This window comes from Erpetoichthys calabaricus, chromosome 7, assembly GCF_900747795.2.
Source record: "Erpetoichthys calabaricus chromosome 7, fErpCal1.3, whole genome shotgun sequence".
NCBI classification, from domain to species: domain Eukaryota; kingdom Metazoa; phylum Chordata; class Cladistia; order Polypteriformes; family Polypteridae; genus Erpetoichthys; species Erpetoichthys calabaricus.
In genome coordinates this window covers 32375778-32394272 of record NC_041400.2, presented here as the reverse complement: position 1 = coordinate 32394272, position 18495 = coordinate 32375778, and the positions used below count along the sequence as shown (strand labels likewise).

Below are 18495 nucleotides of genomic sequence, written 5' to 3'. Positions count from 1 at the left end.
TCACACTCCTCAGCCTCCCTGGAAAAGTCTATTCAGGGGTCCTGGAGAGGAGGGTCCGTCGGATAGTCGAGCCTCGGATTCAGGAGGAACAGTGTGGTTTTCGTCCTGGTCGCGGAACAGTGGACCAGCTCTATACCCTTAGCAGGGTCCTGGAGGGTGCATGGGAGTTTGCCCAACCAGTCTACATGTGTTTTGTGGACTTAGAAAAGGCATTCGACCGTGTCCCTCGGGGAATCCTGTGGGGGGTACTCCGAGAGTATGGGGTACCGGCCCCCCTGATAAGGGCTGTTCAGTCCCTGTACGATCAGTGCCAGAGCTTGGTCCGCATTGCCGGCAGTAAGTCGAACCCGTTTCCAGTGAGAGTTGGACTCCGCCAGGGCTGCCCTTTGTCACCGATTCTGTTCATAACTTTTATGGACAGAATTTCTAGGCGCAGCCAGGGTGTTGAGGGGGTCCGGTTTGGTGGGCTCAGGATTGGGTCACTGCTTTTTGCAGATGATGTTGTCCTGTTTGCTTCATCAGGCCGTGATCTTCAGCTCTCTCTGGATCGGTTCGCAGCCGAGTGTGAAGCGGCTGGGATGAGAATCAGCACCTCCAAATCCGAGACCATGGTCCTCAACCGGAAAAGGGTGGAGTGCCCTCTCAGGGTTGGTAGCGAGATCCTGCCCCAAGTGGAGGAGTTCAAGTATCTCGGGGTCTTGTTCACGAGTGAGGGAAGAATGGAGCGTGAGATCGACAGGCGGATCGGTGCGGCATCCGCAGTAATGCGGGCGTTGCATCGGTCTGTCGTGGTGAAAAAGGAGCTGAGCCGCAAGGCGAAGCTCTCAATTTACCAGTCGATCTATGTTCCTACCCTCACCTATGGTCATGAGCTATGGGTAGTGACCGAAAGAACGAGATCGCGAATACAAGCGGCTGAAATGAGTTTCCTCCGCAGGGTGTCTGGGCTTTCCCTTAAAGATAGGGTGAGAAGCTCAGTCATCTGGGAGGGGCTCAGAGTAGAGCCGCTGCTCCTCCGCATCGAGAGGAGTCAGATGAGGTGGCTCGGGCATCTGATCAGGATGCCTCCTGGACGCCTCCCTGGTGAGGTGTTCCGGGCACGTCCAACCGGGAGGAGGCCCCGGGGAAGACCCAGGACACGCTGGAGGGACTATGTCTCTCGACTGGCCTGGGAACGCCTTGGGATTCTCCCGGAAGAGCTAGAAGAAGTGGCCGGGGAGAGTGAAGTCTGGGCATCTCTGCTCAAGCTGCTGCCCCCGCGACCCGACCTCGGATAAGCGGGAGACAATGGATGGATGGATGGATGGTACATTTAAGTTTACGTTTACGGTCAGAAAACTATATGCCTCTGTACCTTTCCCTTTGCAAATTCATTCTAGTCTTATCTGTAATGTTCCATTAAAAATGCAGCAGAATATTAAGAATGTTCCATTAACATACTAGGGTAATGAGGGGGCAAACTTAGATCCTGGAGGGCCGCAGTGTCTGCAGGTTTTTTTTTTTTACTGTATTTTTTTAATTAATGATCAGTTTCTTTCTTCTAATTCACTTATTTTGCTTTAATTTTAAATGAGCTGCTGTTTAGACACTTTGTTTCTTTTATTTCATAACTAGACATTAAGCCCGTTACAATAACGGGCGCTAGAACAGTAGTGCATAAACATTAGTAGTAACAGTCTATATTAAATGGCAAGGGACCTTGACCTCATTCTGTTTTTTTGTCTTAATTTTTTTTTGTCAAAAATATTTTTGCAAGAAGACTAAAATAAAATAATAATAAAAATAAAATAGAAACGTATATGACAATACAGTAAGTATAATTATTACATTTATCCTCTCCTCTGTGGCTGTTGATTGATGTGTTGTGTCTGTTTGAAGATCTCTTATCCAGCCTCTCTTTATTTTAGCTTGTTTCTGACGCAGTGATTTTCGTTCATCCGCAGTAAGACTTGCTCTCTTAGCTCTGTGTGTTTTGGCATTTTTCTGATGCTCATTTTCCTCTTCTATAATGGATGTATTTGCTCGTCTTTGTCTTTCTCTTTGAGAATTTTTTTACGCTCATTTTCCTGTTCTTCTATAGATCCATTTGCTCTTCTGAGTCTTTCTCTTTTATCGTTTTTCTGACGCTCATTTTCTTTTTCTTAAATCGATCTATTTGCTCGTATTTTTCTTTGTCTTTCATCCTTTCTTTTGTTGATGTTTACTTGCTGAGCTGACCGTTCTTCCAGGAGATGTTGCATATATAGGATTTGATCGTCTGTGTCTTTTGTCCTACTTGACATGTCCTTTTTTTTTGGGTGGCATGTTGTTAGTAGATAGTCACAGTAATATAGGCTTGTACGTCCGTAATATTTTCTCTTACAGTAATACTGGCTTTTATGTGGCTGTAATATGCGTCACTGTATTGTGTGCCTTTAATTTTCTCTCACAGTAATACTGGTTTATATTTCCGTAAAATGCCTGTAATTTTCTCTGACAGTAATACTGGCTTTGATGTCCGTAATATGCATTTAATTTTCTGTCACAACAGTGGGCAATCAGCAAAGTCTCCCCAGCAAGTGATGCAATGTGTGGCGTGCAGCTGATAATCGTGCCTGTGGCGTCTCTCCAGCAAGTACTGTGCAGTTCCCCAGCAAGTATTTTAATCTGTGCTGGCGTGCAGCCGATTATTGCATGTGTGCCGTCTCCCCAGCAATGGATTTTATGTGCACGGCCGCGACTACCCAATCAGCACTCTCCCAAGCAATGATGTCCTTTATTTGCTTATCATGCGTGGCCGCGGCTAGGCCATTCACTGTGTGCCCAGCTTCCAGTGTGTGTACGTCCACGGTGCTGTGTGCATGCGCGGGGCATGGTGCGATTCGCAGTGCAGCCCAGCCCCGCGCATACGCACTTCACCAGAAGACACACACACACGGACACCCCTGACCCCTGGACGCACACAGGGGTTTTATTAAAGAAGGATTAGCAACCAACCAATAATGATACAAAGTGAGCCAACACGTGACCAGCTAACCTGTTCATCATACAATATAAGAAAATAAAGACAGGTGAAGGTTCATAAAACATTTTGATGGTGCTTTCTGCTGTGGTCGAATGAGAGCACCAACAAGCCATTGAATTAAAAATTGGGCACAATTAACACTAAGAATCAGCTTCTAATTAAGAAACTGGCTGGAGTTGGAGGCCTCTGACTTAACTAGTCTTCTGTTGGCTCACTTCACATCTTATTTTTGTTTGGCTTCCATTTAAGGGGGAAAAAAAGCAATTCAGAGGACCGAGCATTAAAAAACAAAGGCAATTAAAATAAAGGAAAAAGAAGGCAATTAACAGCATAAATTGGTCACTGATTAAGAAAGTGACAGGAAGGAAAACCTGCAGCCACTGTGGCTCTCCATGTTCGGAGCTGGACACTCCTGTGGCAGGTGATGAAACAGAATCGTCCATTATCTGTGTAGCTATGTAAAACTTACATTCCATTATAATTAAGCACTTAGGTGAATTTAACATTAACTAACAAGGATTGTCTTTTACAGTGTAATCGCGAAGGTTTAGGTAGGCCACAGTAACAGTATAACAGCAGCATTCATTCTATGTTTTGACAAAATGTGTCTACCTGACAAATGGAAGAGAGTGGAATACAATCTTTGGCTTAGTAAGACTTAGTGATTGGATTTTGGAGACTTACCAAGGATGATTCAGTAGCAGGCACAGCTGTTACCTACCTACCGGCTCCTGAGCCCTGGTTTAATTCCCAGAGGGGCTGTCATCTATGTGAAGTTTGCATATTACCCCTCTGATCTAGCAGGTTTGTCCTGTGACTATTGTTTCCTCTTGGTTATATGGTATGCTGCCAGGTCTATTGCTTGCTTTAAAATTGAGTGTTCTTTGGTCTGATTTCTATTTTGTGCATGTCGTTGCTACCCAATAGGCTCTAGCTAACTGCCATCCTGATCCAGATGAAGTGTGTTTAGGAATGGATGGGCTTAATGAGCTAGGGTAAACAGCCATTGAATATAATGAATTTGTAAGTCTCCATTACAGCCCTAGTACATTCTGGCACAATTTGTATTGATCAAAGGTAATGAGCTGGACAGACAGGCTTCTGAGATAAGCATTGACTGTTGTGAGTAAAGATAGAAAAGTTTTTTTTCCCCAGACTGTTACAGAGATGCTTCGTGTCTTCATAGGATGTGCAGGGAAGACAATGATCAAGAACACCTCAGAGCCTGACAGGAAGGCTGACACTTGATTTTGGGCCTCATGGTTAGAAAAAAAAAAAAAGACCACGGACATTCCGCGAAGGCAGTAACATCTCCAGCACTATAACCTGAGCATTGGAGCCCCCCAGAGTTTCATGCTCAGTCCACATCTGTTCACCTTGGTAACTCATGACTGTACTGCAATATACAGCTCCAACATCATTATCAAGTTTGTTAATGACACAACAATAGTGGGTCTTATCAGCATTGATGATGAAAAAGACCATGACAGGGCCATATATCAGTACCTCCTTAACCAAAAAGGCACAGCAGCAACTCCACACTACATTCTATAGTGGCACCATTCAAAGCATACTTACAGTTGCATTACTGTTTTTTTATAGGAACTATGATGTGTCTGATCGCAAGTCTACACATTGAATAGTGTGAACTGCAGAGACCATCATTGGGACTTCTCTCCCATTCATCACAGACATGCTCACAACGTACTGCATCCATTAGCTCTCCAGCATTGTGAGGGATCTCTCCCACTATCTCTTTGCCCAGCTTTCATCCGGCAAAAGGTATTAGAGACCAACACTGCCAGACGGAACAATAACTTCTTCACACAGGCAGTCAGGCTCCTGAACAAAATGTTACCCTTTCTATGCATGTGCCGCTTTATCATAGGCTATTGAAGTACTGTACTGTACTGCATTCCTTGTCTTTTGTGCATCTCCTATCATCACAGATTGTTATTTGTCAATATGATGTTGAATTGTACAGATGATGTTCCTCGTTCTGTATTACCTTATGCAAAATTACCCATCCCTCTGTATTATATTGTTATGTCAATTTTCTAAATATTACTCTGTGGCCCTGGGAAACCTAATTTCATACCATTGTATAATGTACAAGGTATGTATTTGTGTAGATGGTATGACAATAAAGCCCACTTTACTCTTAATTGCTGCAAAAGTTCTCTGAGAGAACCGTGAAATCTGGTCCAGAAGAATGCATTATGTTAGTAAGTTAAATGTCTTTATATTTATGTAGTTTTATAAATAGCCTTTAAAATGTGAACACTGCAAGACTGCACTGCACAGGCGTTGATGACAACTACAACTGCCAATCTAAACACTACCAGAACTGGTGACCTTACCTTAATGGTGACACTCTTAAATGCAGACTATATAAAACCGCCGTTAACGCTGATGCAAAAAGAATTAATGCAGTTTAAGGTAACAAAATGTACATCTGTATTCTACTGAATGTTAATAAATAAATATAGACTATTCCGTTCAAGGAATAAGAAAACAATAGGACCTGCCTTTAAAAGCCTCCAGGGCATCGTAAGACAGAAACAAGCTTAAGTGACAGCCGTTAAGTTTCTTTGCATATACACTTCATACTGACAGAACTACTTTTCTTCGAGATTTAACCATATTGCAAAATATTTCGATATTGCACGTCATTAGGATCAAAAGGTGGAACCACATATGTCAGTTCTGTTTCACAATTATGAATTTACATTAAACTGTTATGGCGCTCACGCCGACGTCACCACGCCACTACGAATTGAACTACAATTACCAACATGCATTGCGGAAAAGATTCCCGCCTCCATGATTTCTGCGACGAGACTGATTGGATAATGTGGCAGCTCTTTTCCTTCGGATTTAAGTCTGTTCTCCGCGCTGTTTGGCGGCTTCACTTGGAAAAATAGTTTGGGCGTCATTGAGCTTTTAGCTGAGCAGATCAATTAACAGGTTTTAGTCTTTAATCCAGAACAAAGGTTTTCTGCAATGAAATCACTCACTGAAGCGCGGTGAGTCAGTTAGCGTTGAAGCTCATGAGCAGGAAGACAAGTTTAGATTAGCGTCTGGAAGTAGTAGTTCGGCGAACTTTATCTTGTGTTATGTTAAGTGCGAGTGTTTAGGTCGCAGGGCGAATCTGCAACCTGTTGTATCATAAACCAGTAAACAGACCGGAGAATATCTCACTCTTTAATTTCACTTCAATACTGCACTATGGTGGAGATTTTCTCTGGCCGATCGCTTTTCAATAAGGACGGGGATATAGTAGACCCTGAAGATGCTCTGCGAAACAAAGTGGTTGGTCTTTATTTCTCCGCCGGCTGGTGTCCTCCTTGCAGAGATTTCACGCCAATTCTGTGCGACTTCTACACGGAACTGGTGGAAGAGTCTGATCCTCCTGCCCAGTTTGAGATTGTGTTCATCTCGGCGGATAAGAATCCCGAAGACATGGTGGAGTATATGCACGAGATGCATGGAGACTGGCTAGCACTGCCCTGGAATGATCCTTTTAAAAAGTGAGTGAAGAAACTTTTCTCCCTCTTTTTTGTTTTTTTTTGGGGGGGTCACCTTTAACAAACCTCACAAACGTCATTCAAACTGGCGTAACTTTTTATACAGAGGTGAGGTGACAGGGGGGGAACCTATGGACCCATCTTCAGCTTCTCACAGCCTCCACCAAATTCTTCAGAGAAAAGGGGATTTGGAAGGTGTAACTTCTTCGCTGATGTTCAACTTATCTGCTCACGGAGAAATACCTAATTTGTTTCAAATCATGTTTTATTTCTGTAGATAAAGATAACTTATAATGAGTAGATTTCACCAGGGTTCAGTCCCATGTTTTTCACCCTAAAATACTATCCTAAAAATGTAAAGTATTGTTATAAATATTTAAAATGCATACATAGGTCAAATAAGCTTTTCATTAAAAATATTACTAGATTCACATTGCTTGTTGCTTCTTCAGGTAACCACTAAAGAGGAGCACAAGAGATTGATGAATCTTGGTAGGCCGATAGTGGAGTGTGGATACACGCATACACACAATTGCAAATGTTTATGCATAAAATATACTGTAAATGTGGGTGTGTTATACATAGGATGAGTAATTTTGGTTAGTGTCCATATTGCTTCCCCATTGTATCTTTTTTTCATTTTAGTTTTAAAGTGTCTATCAAAGTAGCAGACTTTAACAAATGGTAGTCATTGTGCTGAAATAAAAATAAAATGTGATTTTTTTTTTTTTTTTTCTGTCTCTTACATTCATTGGTTATACTAAAAATGTGACATTCACACCTGCCCATGTAAACCAAAACATTGCAGTTTCTTGCCCTTGTTAATTGAGTATCAATACATTATGATGGATTCCCAAACTAGATAGATACTTTATTAATCAAATTCACATACTCCATCAGCAGCATACTGATACAAAAAAACAATATTAAATTAAAGATTGATAACAATGCAGGTAAAAACAGACAATAACTTTGTTCCCCCCGGGTGGAATTGAAGAGTCGCAAAGTTTGGGGGAGGAACGATGATCTCAGTCTGTCAGTGGAGCAGGACAGTGACAGCAGTCTGTCGCTGAAGCTGCTCTTCTGTCTGGAGATGACACTGTTTAGTGGATGTAGTGGATTCTCCATAATTGATATGTGCCTGCTGAGAAACTATGCAAACAAACTATGCAAGTTATTGAAGCTGACATAATTTCTTACACATCTTTGCATCATTTGTGTTTCAAAATGTGCTTTTTAATCATTTGCATAATTTTATTTTTGATTGCAGTGCAATTTGGTTCTCTTTTAGTTACACAAAATTAAGAAGTGTTTTCATACCTAATCAGTACACAGTGTTAAAGATTAGAAGATGTTGTTTCTTTCCTCTCTATTGTGCAACTCTTTAGTAGTGCTGTGCAGAATTATCTAGTACTTTGGATTTTCTTAATACATGCAACTCGCGCAGCAAGGCAGACTTGATGAGTTTGGGTAGGGTTTCCCTTTAGGTGGATGCCCAAATTAAGGGAGTATTTCACATGGAATTAATTTCTCCTCCACAGTCGTGTATTGATATGCACGCGTATCACTTTTCTAATGTAATTAATTATGTGACCTGGTGTAGATGCTGCAGTACTAAGTTGCAAAAAAATTTTTTTTTTTTTTTTTTTCATTCCTTTTTTTTTTAAAAAAAAATTGATTTACAAACACAATTTCTTATGTAAAGCTGGTGTATTTCTTTTATTGTGATAGATTGGTGCCTTTTCCAGGATTGACTTCTGCCTTGTACCTGATGTTGCCAAGACAGTTGGTTTAGGTGGTGGTTGAGAGTGTTATGTATGGCTTTGAAATGTGAAAAGAAACTAAAGTGCCAGGAAAAAATGTGCAACACCTCTCAGACAGTAAATGGGCTAGAAACTGAAACTATCACTAAAAGTTTTCCTGTATGTAGTAAATGATGAAGTTACCAATGCTTTCCTCTTCATGGGCTTTTAATTTCCCCATTAAGGAAAGCGGGGTGGTGTCAATAACATTTTCTGACATTCCTAATCCAGTTGAAGGTTATGAGAGTCTGGAGCCTATTCCTGTAGTATCAGTTACAAAACAAGAACAAGCAGAGTGGGATGCCATTCTCTTACAGACTTCAGCTCTGGCCAGCTGAGAATCATCAGTTAGCCTAATGGATATGTTTGGGATGTTGAAGGTAAACTGGAGTACCTGTAAACTAAAAAAAAAAAAAAACACACACACATGAAGAGAACACGGCTCCTCCATCTGGACAATAACCAGTCCAGCATTTGAACCCAGGGTGGTAGATCTGTGAAGTATCTGTGTTTAAAAACTGCACCATGCAGTAGATGAATTTATTTAAGTCTGAAGTGTAAGAGTGGGGAGAAGAGCAGGCTGTAACACATTCAACTGTAACTATTTCACATTACATATATGTAATGAACTAGCAAAATACCCGCGCTTCGCAGTGGAGAAGTAGTGTGTTAAAGAGGTTACGTAAACATATATATACATATCTACATATACATATATATACATACATATACACATCCACATATACATATATATACATATACAAATTTACACATCTACATATATATACATATGTACATATATATATACATATCTACATATATATATACACATATATATATACATATGCACATATATAGCAAAATACCCGCGCTTCGCAGCGGAGAAGTAGTGTGTTAAAGAGGTTATGAAAAAAAGGAAACATTTTAAAAATAACGTAACATGATTGTCAATGTAATTGTGTTGTCATTGTTATGAGTGTTGCTGTCTTTTTTTATATATATATATATATATAATATACACACACACACACACACACATAAACATATATATAAATATACATATATATACATATCTACATATACTGATATCTACATATATATATATACATATACATATATATATATATATATATATATATATATATACACACATACATAAACACACACATATATATACATACACACACACACACATACATATATATATATATATACACACACAGACACATATATATATATACATAAATATTTACATATCTACATATATACACATATCTACATATATATATATGTAATTGTGTTGTCATTGTTATGAGTGTTGCTGTCATATATATATATATATATATATATATATATATATATAGCAAAATACCTGCGCTTCGCAGCGGAGAAGTAGTGTGTTAAAGAGGTTATGTAACTATATATATATATATATATATACATATACATATCTACATATACACATCTACATATACATATATATACATATACACATCCACATATACATATATATATATATATATATATATATATACATATACAAATTTACATATCTACATATATATATTTAGACATACATATATACATACATACATTCACATTATATATATATAATATACTGTATATATACATATCTACTTATTGGCTCCTGTATTTAGGATATAGCGATTTGGATAATGGATGGATGGACATTTGTATGCATAGCCCTATTTGCCCGTTTTCATTTTTTTTTCTTTCTTCAGTAATATTTCAGTAAACCCGGAGCTTGTCAGTTCAAATTCTGGTACTGACACCACTGTGTGACCCTGAGGAAGTCACTTCACCTGCCTGTGCTGCAAAAAACAAAAGTAATGTAACAAATTGTACCTCAGATGTTGCAAGTTGCTGGAATAAAGGCATAAGTAAAATAGATAAATATGTATTATACACATAGGAACTATTCATTTATTTTCAGTTAAGTCATCTGCAGCAAACTTTTATAAATGAGGGTTTCTCATTTTTAGATAGTGCAAACTGTTTCTTCTTCATTGACGTTTTCTCTTGGAGAGCTTTTTTCATTTCATTGAAAATTAAAGCAGCAGCTGCCAAAATATGTAGCTTTCTTATTAATTTTTCAACATTGTGTAAAATAAATTTATAAAGTAACATAAAAGGTTTAAATACTGGTTATCCTTTTACTGTACACTAAAATATTACTAAAGAGATACAAAAAAAGTAAAATGGATATGTTCTTTTTCTTTAAGGAGATTAAATGTTACTGAAGAAAGAAAAAAAAAAATTAAACAGCCAAATGGGGCTATGCATACGAACTTAAAAGGTTTAAATAAAACAGAAATGTATATTTTATTTTTATTTGCTTAACTTTAGGAGGGTGTAACCTGTAGCAAAGCCCTAACTTTTTTTCGTGAAAGCCCGTTTCAGTCAATAAGTCTTAAAAAAAGGTGTAAAGATATTGACAATAAGCTAAGCAAACCCAGGAAGACATGGAATCGTTTAAATCAAGTATCATTACATCTTCCTTTCTTAAAGAGAAGTAAGGCAGTACTTATAAGCTTACATATTTATATATAGACATACATACATATATCCGAAGCCGTGCAAGCACACTCTTGAGAATGCAACGTATAGTTGTACAGAAGAAAAGCAATCTTGCCTCAAATGAATGGCAACCTTTTGTAGGTCTATGAACTTAATTTAAACTTTAGGTTTACACGGTGCTTTCTTTCCGAAGTACCTGCACTCATGAATATGTCTGTATGTGTCAGTCGGTCAAATCCACGCGCTTCGCACCGGCGAAGTACCGCTTTTAAATTTTTATTAAGAAGAAAACCTTTTTTAAATTGAGGGAAAATATACTAATAACAGTTTGTTAAGGATCTGTTTTTTTGTGAAGCTGCCTTCACTCGAGTGATCACTTCGACCTGACTTGGTGGCCAACTATAAGCGTTACCTGCTAGGTAACCACCCATACAATCAGATTGTGAATCAGACTACGAATGCCGTGAATGTAATTACCCCGATCTACATGTTGTCTCAAAAATTTACGTCATTTACCTTCGTTCCCGCGTTTGACTCGTGCTGTAAATCTCTTCCTTGTTTTTAGTTCACGTGATTACGTAGGAGGCGTGATGACGCGATACGTGACTCCGCCTCCTCCATTAGAGTATATGGACAAAAAACATGTTCCAGTTATGACCATTACGCGTAGAATTTCGAAATGAAACCTGCCTAACTTTTGTAAGTAAGCTGTAAGGAATGAGCCTGCCAAATTTCAGCCTTCCACCTACACGGGAAGTTCAAGAATTAGTGATGAGTCAGTCAGTCAGTGAGTCAGTGAGGGCTTTGCCTTTTATTAATATGTATAGATAACAAATTGCATTGTAAAGCTACATGCTTGCACTCACTCTTGTTAACTGGCAATGATAAATCTGCCACAATGCACACATCTTTTGGATAGAGGAAAGTTCAAATAACTAGCCAAAGAAAGAGAACAAATTGGATTTAAACCGCTAGAAATTGTACCACCATCATTTTGTGCTACCTTGTCTAGTTTCATCAGGAAACATATAATTATTTGAAATACTTTAACTTCTACTAATATTTCCTGTTCTGATGTTGTCTTGGTTAGCACCCTGATGCAGTGGTTAGGGCTGCTACGTTATAACTTCATATTTCTGGAATTCTTAGCCTACTTTCTTTTCTGTTCTTTTTCCGGTTTTCTGGGGTGGCGACCTGCGCCACCACCACCTGATCAAAGCACCGTGATGTCCCTACACTGATGGATTTACAAGGCCAGAAGTCCACATGACCGCCATCATAAAGTGAGGACTGATCATTTATGTTAGGTAGAATGCCTAGAGGGGGCTGGGCGGTCTCGTGGCCTGGAACCCCTGCAGATTTTTTATTTTTTCTCCAGCCATCTGGAGTTTTTTTGTTTTTTCTGTCCTCCCTGGCCATCGGACCTGTTTTGTCTCGGTAGAGTAATATATATTGCTCTACTTTCCCCTATTGTATTATTAATATGTAGCCTTAGAATGCCTAATCTCACAGACTTACCACTGTTTATAAGGTATTATTGTATATAACTTATCCCCACCTTCCCTTCTATATCTATAACCTCAGGCAATTAGATGTAGTAAAAAGACAAGCAGAAGTTAAGTTACACATAAAATAATAAAATAATGTATTATTGATAATATTCAGAAATAATAACAAAATGCAAAGTACATTTGAATATTGGCAACCATACAACCTAATTAAATGGTGATATGTAGTTCAGGCGGCACACAGACTTATGGTTACTTAAATGTCTCTAGTTAAGGCATCATTGGTGCTCAGCTTTCAGCCACATGTCTGTTCAAAATGGCTGCTGAGCTGTGCTCTTCATTGTGCTGTCTTCATCATCACAGGTTAGCAAGATAGATGCTTCTTTCAGATGTTGGTTAGTAACAGAGAGAGTGTGAGGTTAAACAAGTAAATATATAGATTTTCTGTCCAACCCCTACAGCCAATAGGGCGTCGTAGTACTTAAAGGCTTCTGAACCAAGCCAATTCCAAACAGCCATACTTCAGACCAATGGGGGAAATAGAACATCTTAACACCTGCCCCCAAACCATATGTTAAAGTACACTTTAGCCCATTTGCAGGGGTAGAAATGACTTTAGCAAAGAAACACTCGGCAAACGGTTTTAAGACACATCCCCCAAATCCTGTCGTAAAATTCAAACAGACCCATTCCTAAGGGAGGGGTAAACACTAAATTACATTGCTATGCCTAAATTACAAATAAAGACATACAAAATATTCATCAAGTTATATGTAAAATCTCACATCACAGCAGGACCTTACTTTTATTCTATGTTAATTAGTGTTCCCTTATTTTAATTCTTATTATTTTTGTCTTTTTTTCTCTTTTTTCATCATGTAAAGCACTTTGAGCTGCATTATTTGTATGAAAATGTGCTATATAAATAAATGTTGTTGTGCTTGCTTTTTACTTTCTTTTATACAAAGTATAGGGAAATTATTGTAATCGTCCAAAGATTCAATGTCGAGACCTCGCTGAGACCAAAAATACCATTTTTGGAAGTAAGTGTGTGTGTGTGTATTTAAACACAATAACTTGAGTACGCTTTTAATTAGATCAGTCAAATTTTGCATACATGTATTAGGTACGAAACATAGGTTTCTATCAATTCTTTGGTTATTTCCATTAACCAGAAGCGGTACTTTACCTTTTATTCATGCAGCTGCAGAGTCCAATTTATTCAACTTTACTTTTATAATACTTGTTCAATATATTATTAATTTGTTTTGATTTGTCTTTAATGGTTCTTTAATGTATATAATATAAAAATCATTTTCTTACAGTTTACTCCTCGAATATCCATCCCCATATCTGAGTATACGAGAAGGTTTAGGGGAGACCACTCCCGATTTTTCTCTATATGTTCATGTAGCATTTATGAATTTCATTCACATCTTTGAGATATGCAGGTTAGCTTGATTAATAACAATATTTTTCCAATTCAAGTGAATTTGTCCTACAATGAACCTGAAATCTGTTCATGACTGTTTCCTATCTTTTGCTTGATGCCACTCATATACGTAGATCCTGGCCACACATAATATTATAATTGAATAGGGGGGTTGATGTATAAGTGAATTAATGATGTTGCCTTTAATATTTGTATTCAGACTGTACCAGGCGAGTGTTGTGGAATGTGTGTAAGTTAAGACTGCACCTTCTGCTTATTGTAAATTTGCTTATTATGCTCATCTTTATGATGTACATACGTTTTTTTAAATTTGAAGGTATATGCAGACATTTAACCTGAAGTCTTCACCCCCTGCAGATGTATGGATTAACAATCAGTCTTCTAAAGCATGTCATTTAAAGGAGGCTTATGTTTCAGCTTAAATGGATTTAATTTATAAATAGTCCCTTCGTAAGTATATGGGAGCACAGTTTGGATTATGTGTTTTAAAATTAATAAGAGTGGCAATAAGTTTGCAGTGTCTGCTTGTTTTTGATCTTCATTACCTCAGAGTTATAAATAATTGACCATGACTTGTTTTCTCAATTCTCAAAGTACACATTTTTCAATTAAAAATAACTGTAGAATTAATTTGCTTGGAACACGTTTGTATAAGTTAGCAGAAAATCTGAAAATTAGGAAGTCAACACTTTATTATGCCACAAAGTTATTTTTTTTTTTTTTTATATATAAAGTAGTTCTTCCCTGAGGGAAGAACTACTTTATATATAAAAAAAAAAAAATTGCACTACTGTACCAAAAATGTTGTGATGGCAGGCATGGACCATAAAATCAAATAGGCCATTATTTACAAGATTCTGGATTCTTTAAAAAGAAGTTATATCTTAAACAACATTTGCTGTGGACTGCAACAAAAATAGCTGCTCATCGCCTTGTACGAGAGTGTTGGTCTGATGTTGGCAGAGAGTTACAGAGACTCTTGCCACAAAGCTGTTTGCATGGTAATGTGAGAACTAACTATTAAGGCCAAGATATGTTCTGCGCTAAATCCATATCAATAAAATAAAAAAGATGACTACTTAATAATGCCTTTGAAAGGAGATTTGAAGAAATTTTCAAAATTCATATTGTCAAATAATGCTGTCTGCTACATTAATTTTACAAATGTGTTTATTTTCTAGTGATTTGCAGAAGAGGTACAACATCACAGCCTTCCCAAAGCTGGTCATCGTGAAGGAGAATGGGGAGGTCATCACTGATAAAGGCCGAAAACAAATCCGAGAACAAGGACTAGCCTGTTTCAGAAACTGGTTGGAAGTGGCAGAAATATTTCAAAACTTTCCTGGTTAAAATGTTATAGACATAAATGCCGGGAATTTTTACTTTTTTGTTTTGTTTTAAAACATTTATTTTATTACAATAGACTGCTATGCAAATATTTAATATGATGTATAGTTTTATTAATCTTGCTATTTATTAAGGATTGTAAGAATTATATTTTAAAGTTAATTTTGTATTTATTTGTTATGAGACGTCGAAAGCTCTAAAATACACAAAAAAATCCACTATTTTCTTAATCTTGCTATCTGTCACAACTCTGTAAACATCATGCTAGAGAATACTGCATATATTAAGGCCTCCTAAGTAAAAGAGTGTAGCTTAGATGGTCCCCTGTTTGAGAAAACTTCCAGAATTACTATATGTTTGACTGTCCTTTTAAATATTAACCACTTATAATTCTTTACATATTTGCATAAAAAGTGAAGGCTTTTTGCCATGTTCAGACTGTCTATTGTCTTTGCCAAAAGGAAATCTGTAGTTAATTATTTTTGGCTAGAGGGGTTTAGCTTTTACTTTATTTAACATACCTTTCTTTCAAGTTTATTCTCACATGTACATAGTACAATGAAATTCATACTTGCACGTCTACCACAGGCTAATGGCAATAGCATAGCAGTGAAAGATAGAAGACAATCAACGCAATATCTTGCATTGAGTTCAGTATACACAGTATGCACAAGAAGCTTATGGCCTGTGGATAAAAACTGCTACTGAATCTTTGTCTGTATATAAAGAGTGCATGAAGTAAGCTGATTTGTTTTCTAATAAAAAAAATAATTTTAGCATTTTACTCCTTTCTTGTTTATAGTGAATGGTGACATGTTGGTCAAACATGCAAGTAAGAATTTCACTGTACTCTGTACACCTGTCACTCTTAGTATTTCTGGAGGAGTATTTTATCATTATGTTTCTTTTTTATGGCTAGTCCATTTAAGCTTTCTTTAGACATTGGAGATGACTTCTTAAATCTTCAGGTATTGCTTTAAGGAGCACTGCAAGGAAGAAAGCTGAATTCAACAGCTTTAAATATCTAGTAAAACATAACTAAGGAAATGTTTCCTCCTGTAATCACCCACCATTGTGCAGTATACCTGTGGCAAAGATCTGCCTTTGAGTTACTTCCAGACTATGCAATAACATTAAAAAAAGAAGTGTACGTAAAATCACCCCATCAAACGTTTTATGTTAGGCAACTGGATTCTGGACTGGATAAGTTGGTTTAAAGATAAATAGATGGATGTTCATAAAATCATGTCATGCATCCATCTTACATTTTTAGGCCAAGACCATGGAGTTAATGTCTGTAGTATGTTACTTAATGCCAGAGGGGAAAAAAAAAACCTACATAAAGTAAATTCTTGCAATGAAGTAAGTAAATGTGCTGTGGGGAAATGTGTTGGACTCTGGGGTTTTTTTTTGTTTTTTTTTTTTAATTTGTTTGCCCAGTTGACTGGATCCAGTACATAACCCAGTAATTGTGGGCTCAAACCAGCAGCAGATGGGTTTGCCAGTCCAGCTCAGAAAGTGTATTCCATATCTTCCAAAGTAAATACTGTAAGTAATATCACTGACCTTTCATAATGTGGGTTTATTGATTAATGATTGTAATTCAATAAAATAAAACCAATTAGTCTTATGTGACCTCTTATATTTTACATTGCCAATATTTCTTGAGGACCGTTTACAGTTTGAGATTGTACTTTTTTGGGGGAGGGGAGGGAGGGGGTGTGCTTGTGTATCTCCAATTGTAAAATGTTAAAAAGTAAAGTATTAACTTTCACAGAGAGAACTAACCATGATTCCCAGTTTTGAACCCGAGTCAATTATTAAAACTACATCTTTTCTGCTCCATGTTACAGAAATAGGCAACAACCAGGAATGTTATTTAGTAAGCATGTTCCCCAGTGCTGGAGGACTACTGGGTCACAGAAAAATAGAAGTTTAAAAACAACAATTTAAATTGAACTAAGTTATTGTCTTATACCAGCTAGCTAGAAAGTAACTTAAGTTATCTGTTGAGCTTTAGAGTTGCAGTCAGCCACGTTAAACTTATTCTGTCATGGGTCACTGATGGCTTATACTATTTTGATAACTAAAGTTATCCCTACTCAAATCTAGTATATGCTGAAATGAGGAGATGGTCTTTCTTAGCTGATCTTGCATGGTCCCTCACATAACCACTCATTTAAGCTGCACTCTTGAGTTATTTAGCACACAAAAAGTATTTAAAATGTTGCACATTGCCATTGTGTTAAAATGCTGCATGCTTGAGTTATGTGCATATTACGTCTAATTACAGTTTGACATTGGGATGTGGTGAGTATTTTGAAAGGGAAAGGAAAGCAGGATAAAAGTGAAAATTGTTTTTTAGTGCTTTTTAGAAGGCCAATACAGTAAATCACATCATCACTTTGTGTTAATAAACCTGAAATTCTCCATAAAGAGATGACGTTTGACTGTAGCTGTACTAGTCTAGAAATGTGAAGAGAGTTTATTAGTGTAAAATGGCTGCATCTGTTTTCACATCATTCCTCTGTATGCAAGTGTATCAAATATTGAATTTTATACTGTAACATAATTGGTGTGAGGAAACAAGAAGGAGCACCAACTCTCAAAATTCATTTATTGAAAATTATACTAGAAAAAGTTGGGCTTTGACATTTGCTTTGGCAGATTTGGTTGGTGTTTCTTACACTCTAATTTCTAGGTTTCATAGGGAGTCGTATCTACTTAAGTCCCATCACACTACACAGCATTTCCAGTGATTCCCATCTATTGCAAACTTCATTTATCTAATCATAGGGAGACGGGGACAGTTACTGTACACTCCATGATCTCCAGTCATGAAGTTTGAGATCACTGGTGTCTCAGTCAGACCAGTCCGTGACTTGCCCAGATTGATTTTTGTCTTGAATTGCAGGGGTATTATCATGTGTGTGCAAGAACTGACACCACTGAGTGTTCACCCTAAAGCACAATGCATGCAGCACTGCTCTGAGGAAAGAAGAGACAAGGGTGTTTTGGACTGCCGATAGAAGATTAGCCTGACTTTCTGATGTCTTGTGTTTGTCATACCACGAATGAAAAGAGCATAGATTGCGAATGAACTCATGTAAGTGCCATATTGCATGGATGGGCATCCTGACCAGGATAGGGGAAGGTTCCTTACCCGGATGGCACCACCTCTGTCAGGCAGCACGTTAATGGCTGCCAAAATGCAAGAAGCTTGGAATATGTTGCAAATGTAAAACTGTATTAAAAGTCTGCATCAAGTCATGTAATTTGTCATCCCCTGCAATCCCAATTAATGCAACATCTTCGA

The 18495-nt window shown here is 37.6% G+C and overlaps 1 protein-coding gene across 1 annotated transcript; it reads left to right on the top strand.

The window, feature by feature from the left end:
• The first annotated feature begins 5877 nt into the window (after positions 1-5877).
• On the top strand, positions 5878-16809 carry nxnl2 (nucleoredoxin like 2). The gene is made up of 2 exons (XM_028792576.2): positions 5878-6534; positions 15014-16809. Exons 1-2 carry the CDS (start codon positions 6233-6235, stop codon positions 15180-15182), a joined length of 471 nt encoding a protein of 156 aa, XP_028648409.1. The 5' UTR covers positions 5878-6232; the 3' UTR covers positions 15183-16809.
• The last annotated feature ends 1686 nt before the right edge of the window (positions 16810-18495 follow it).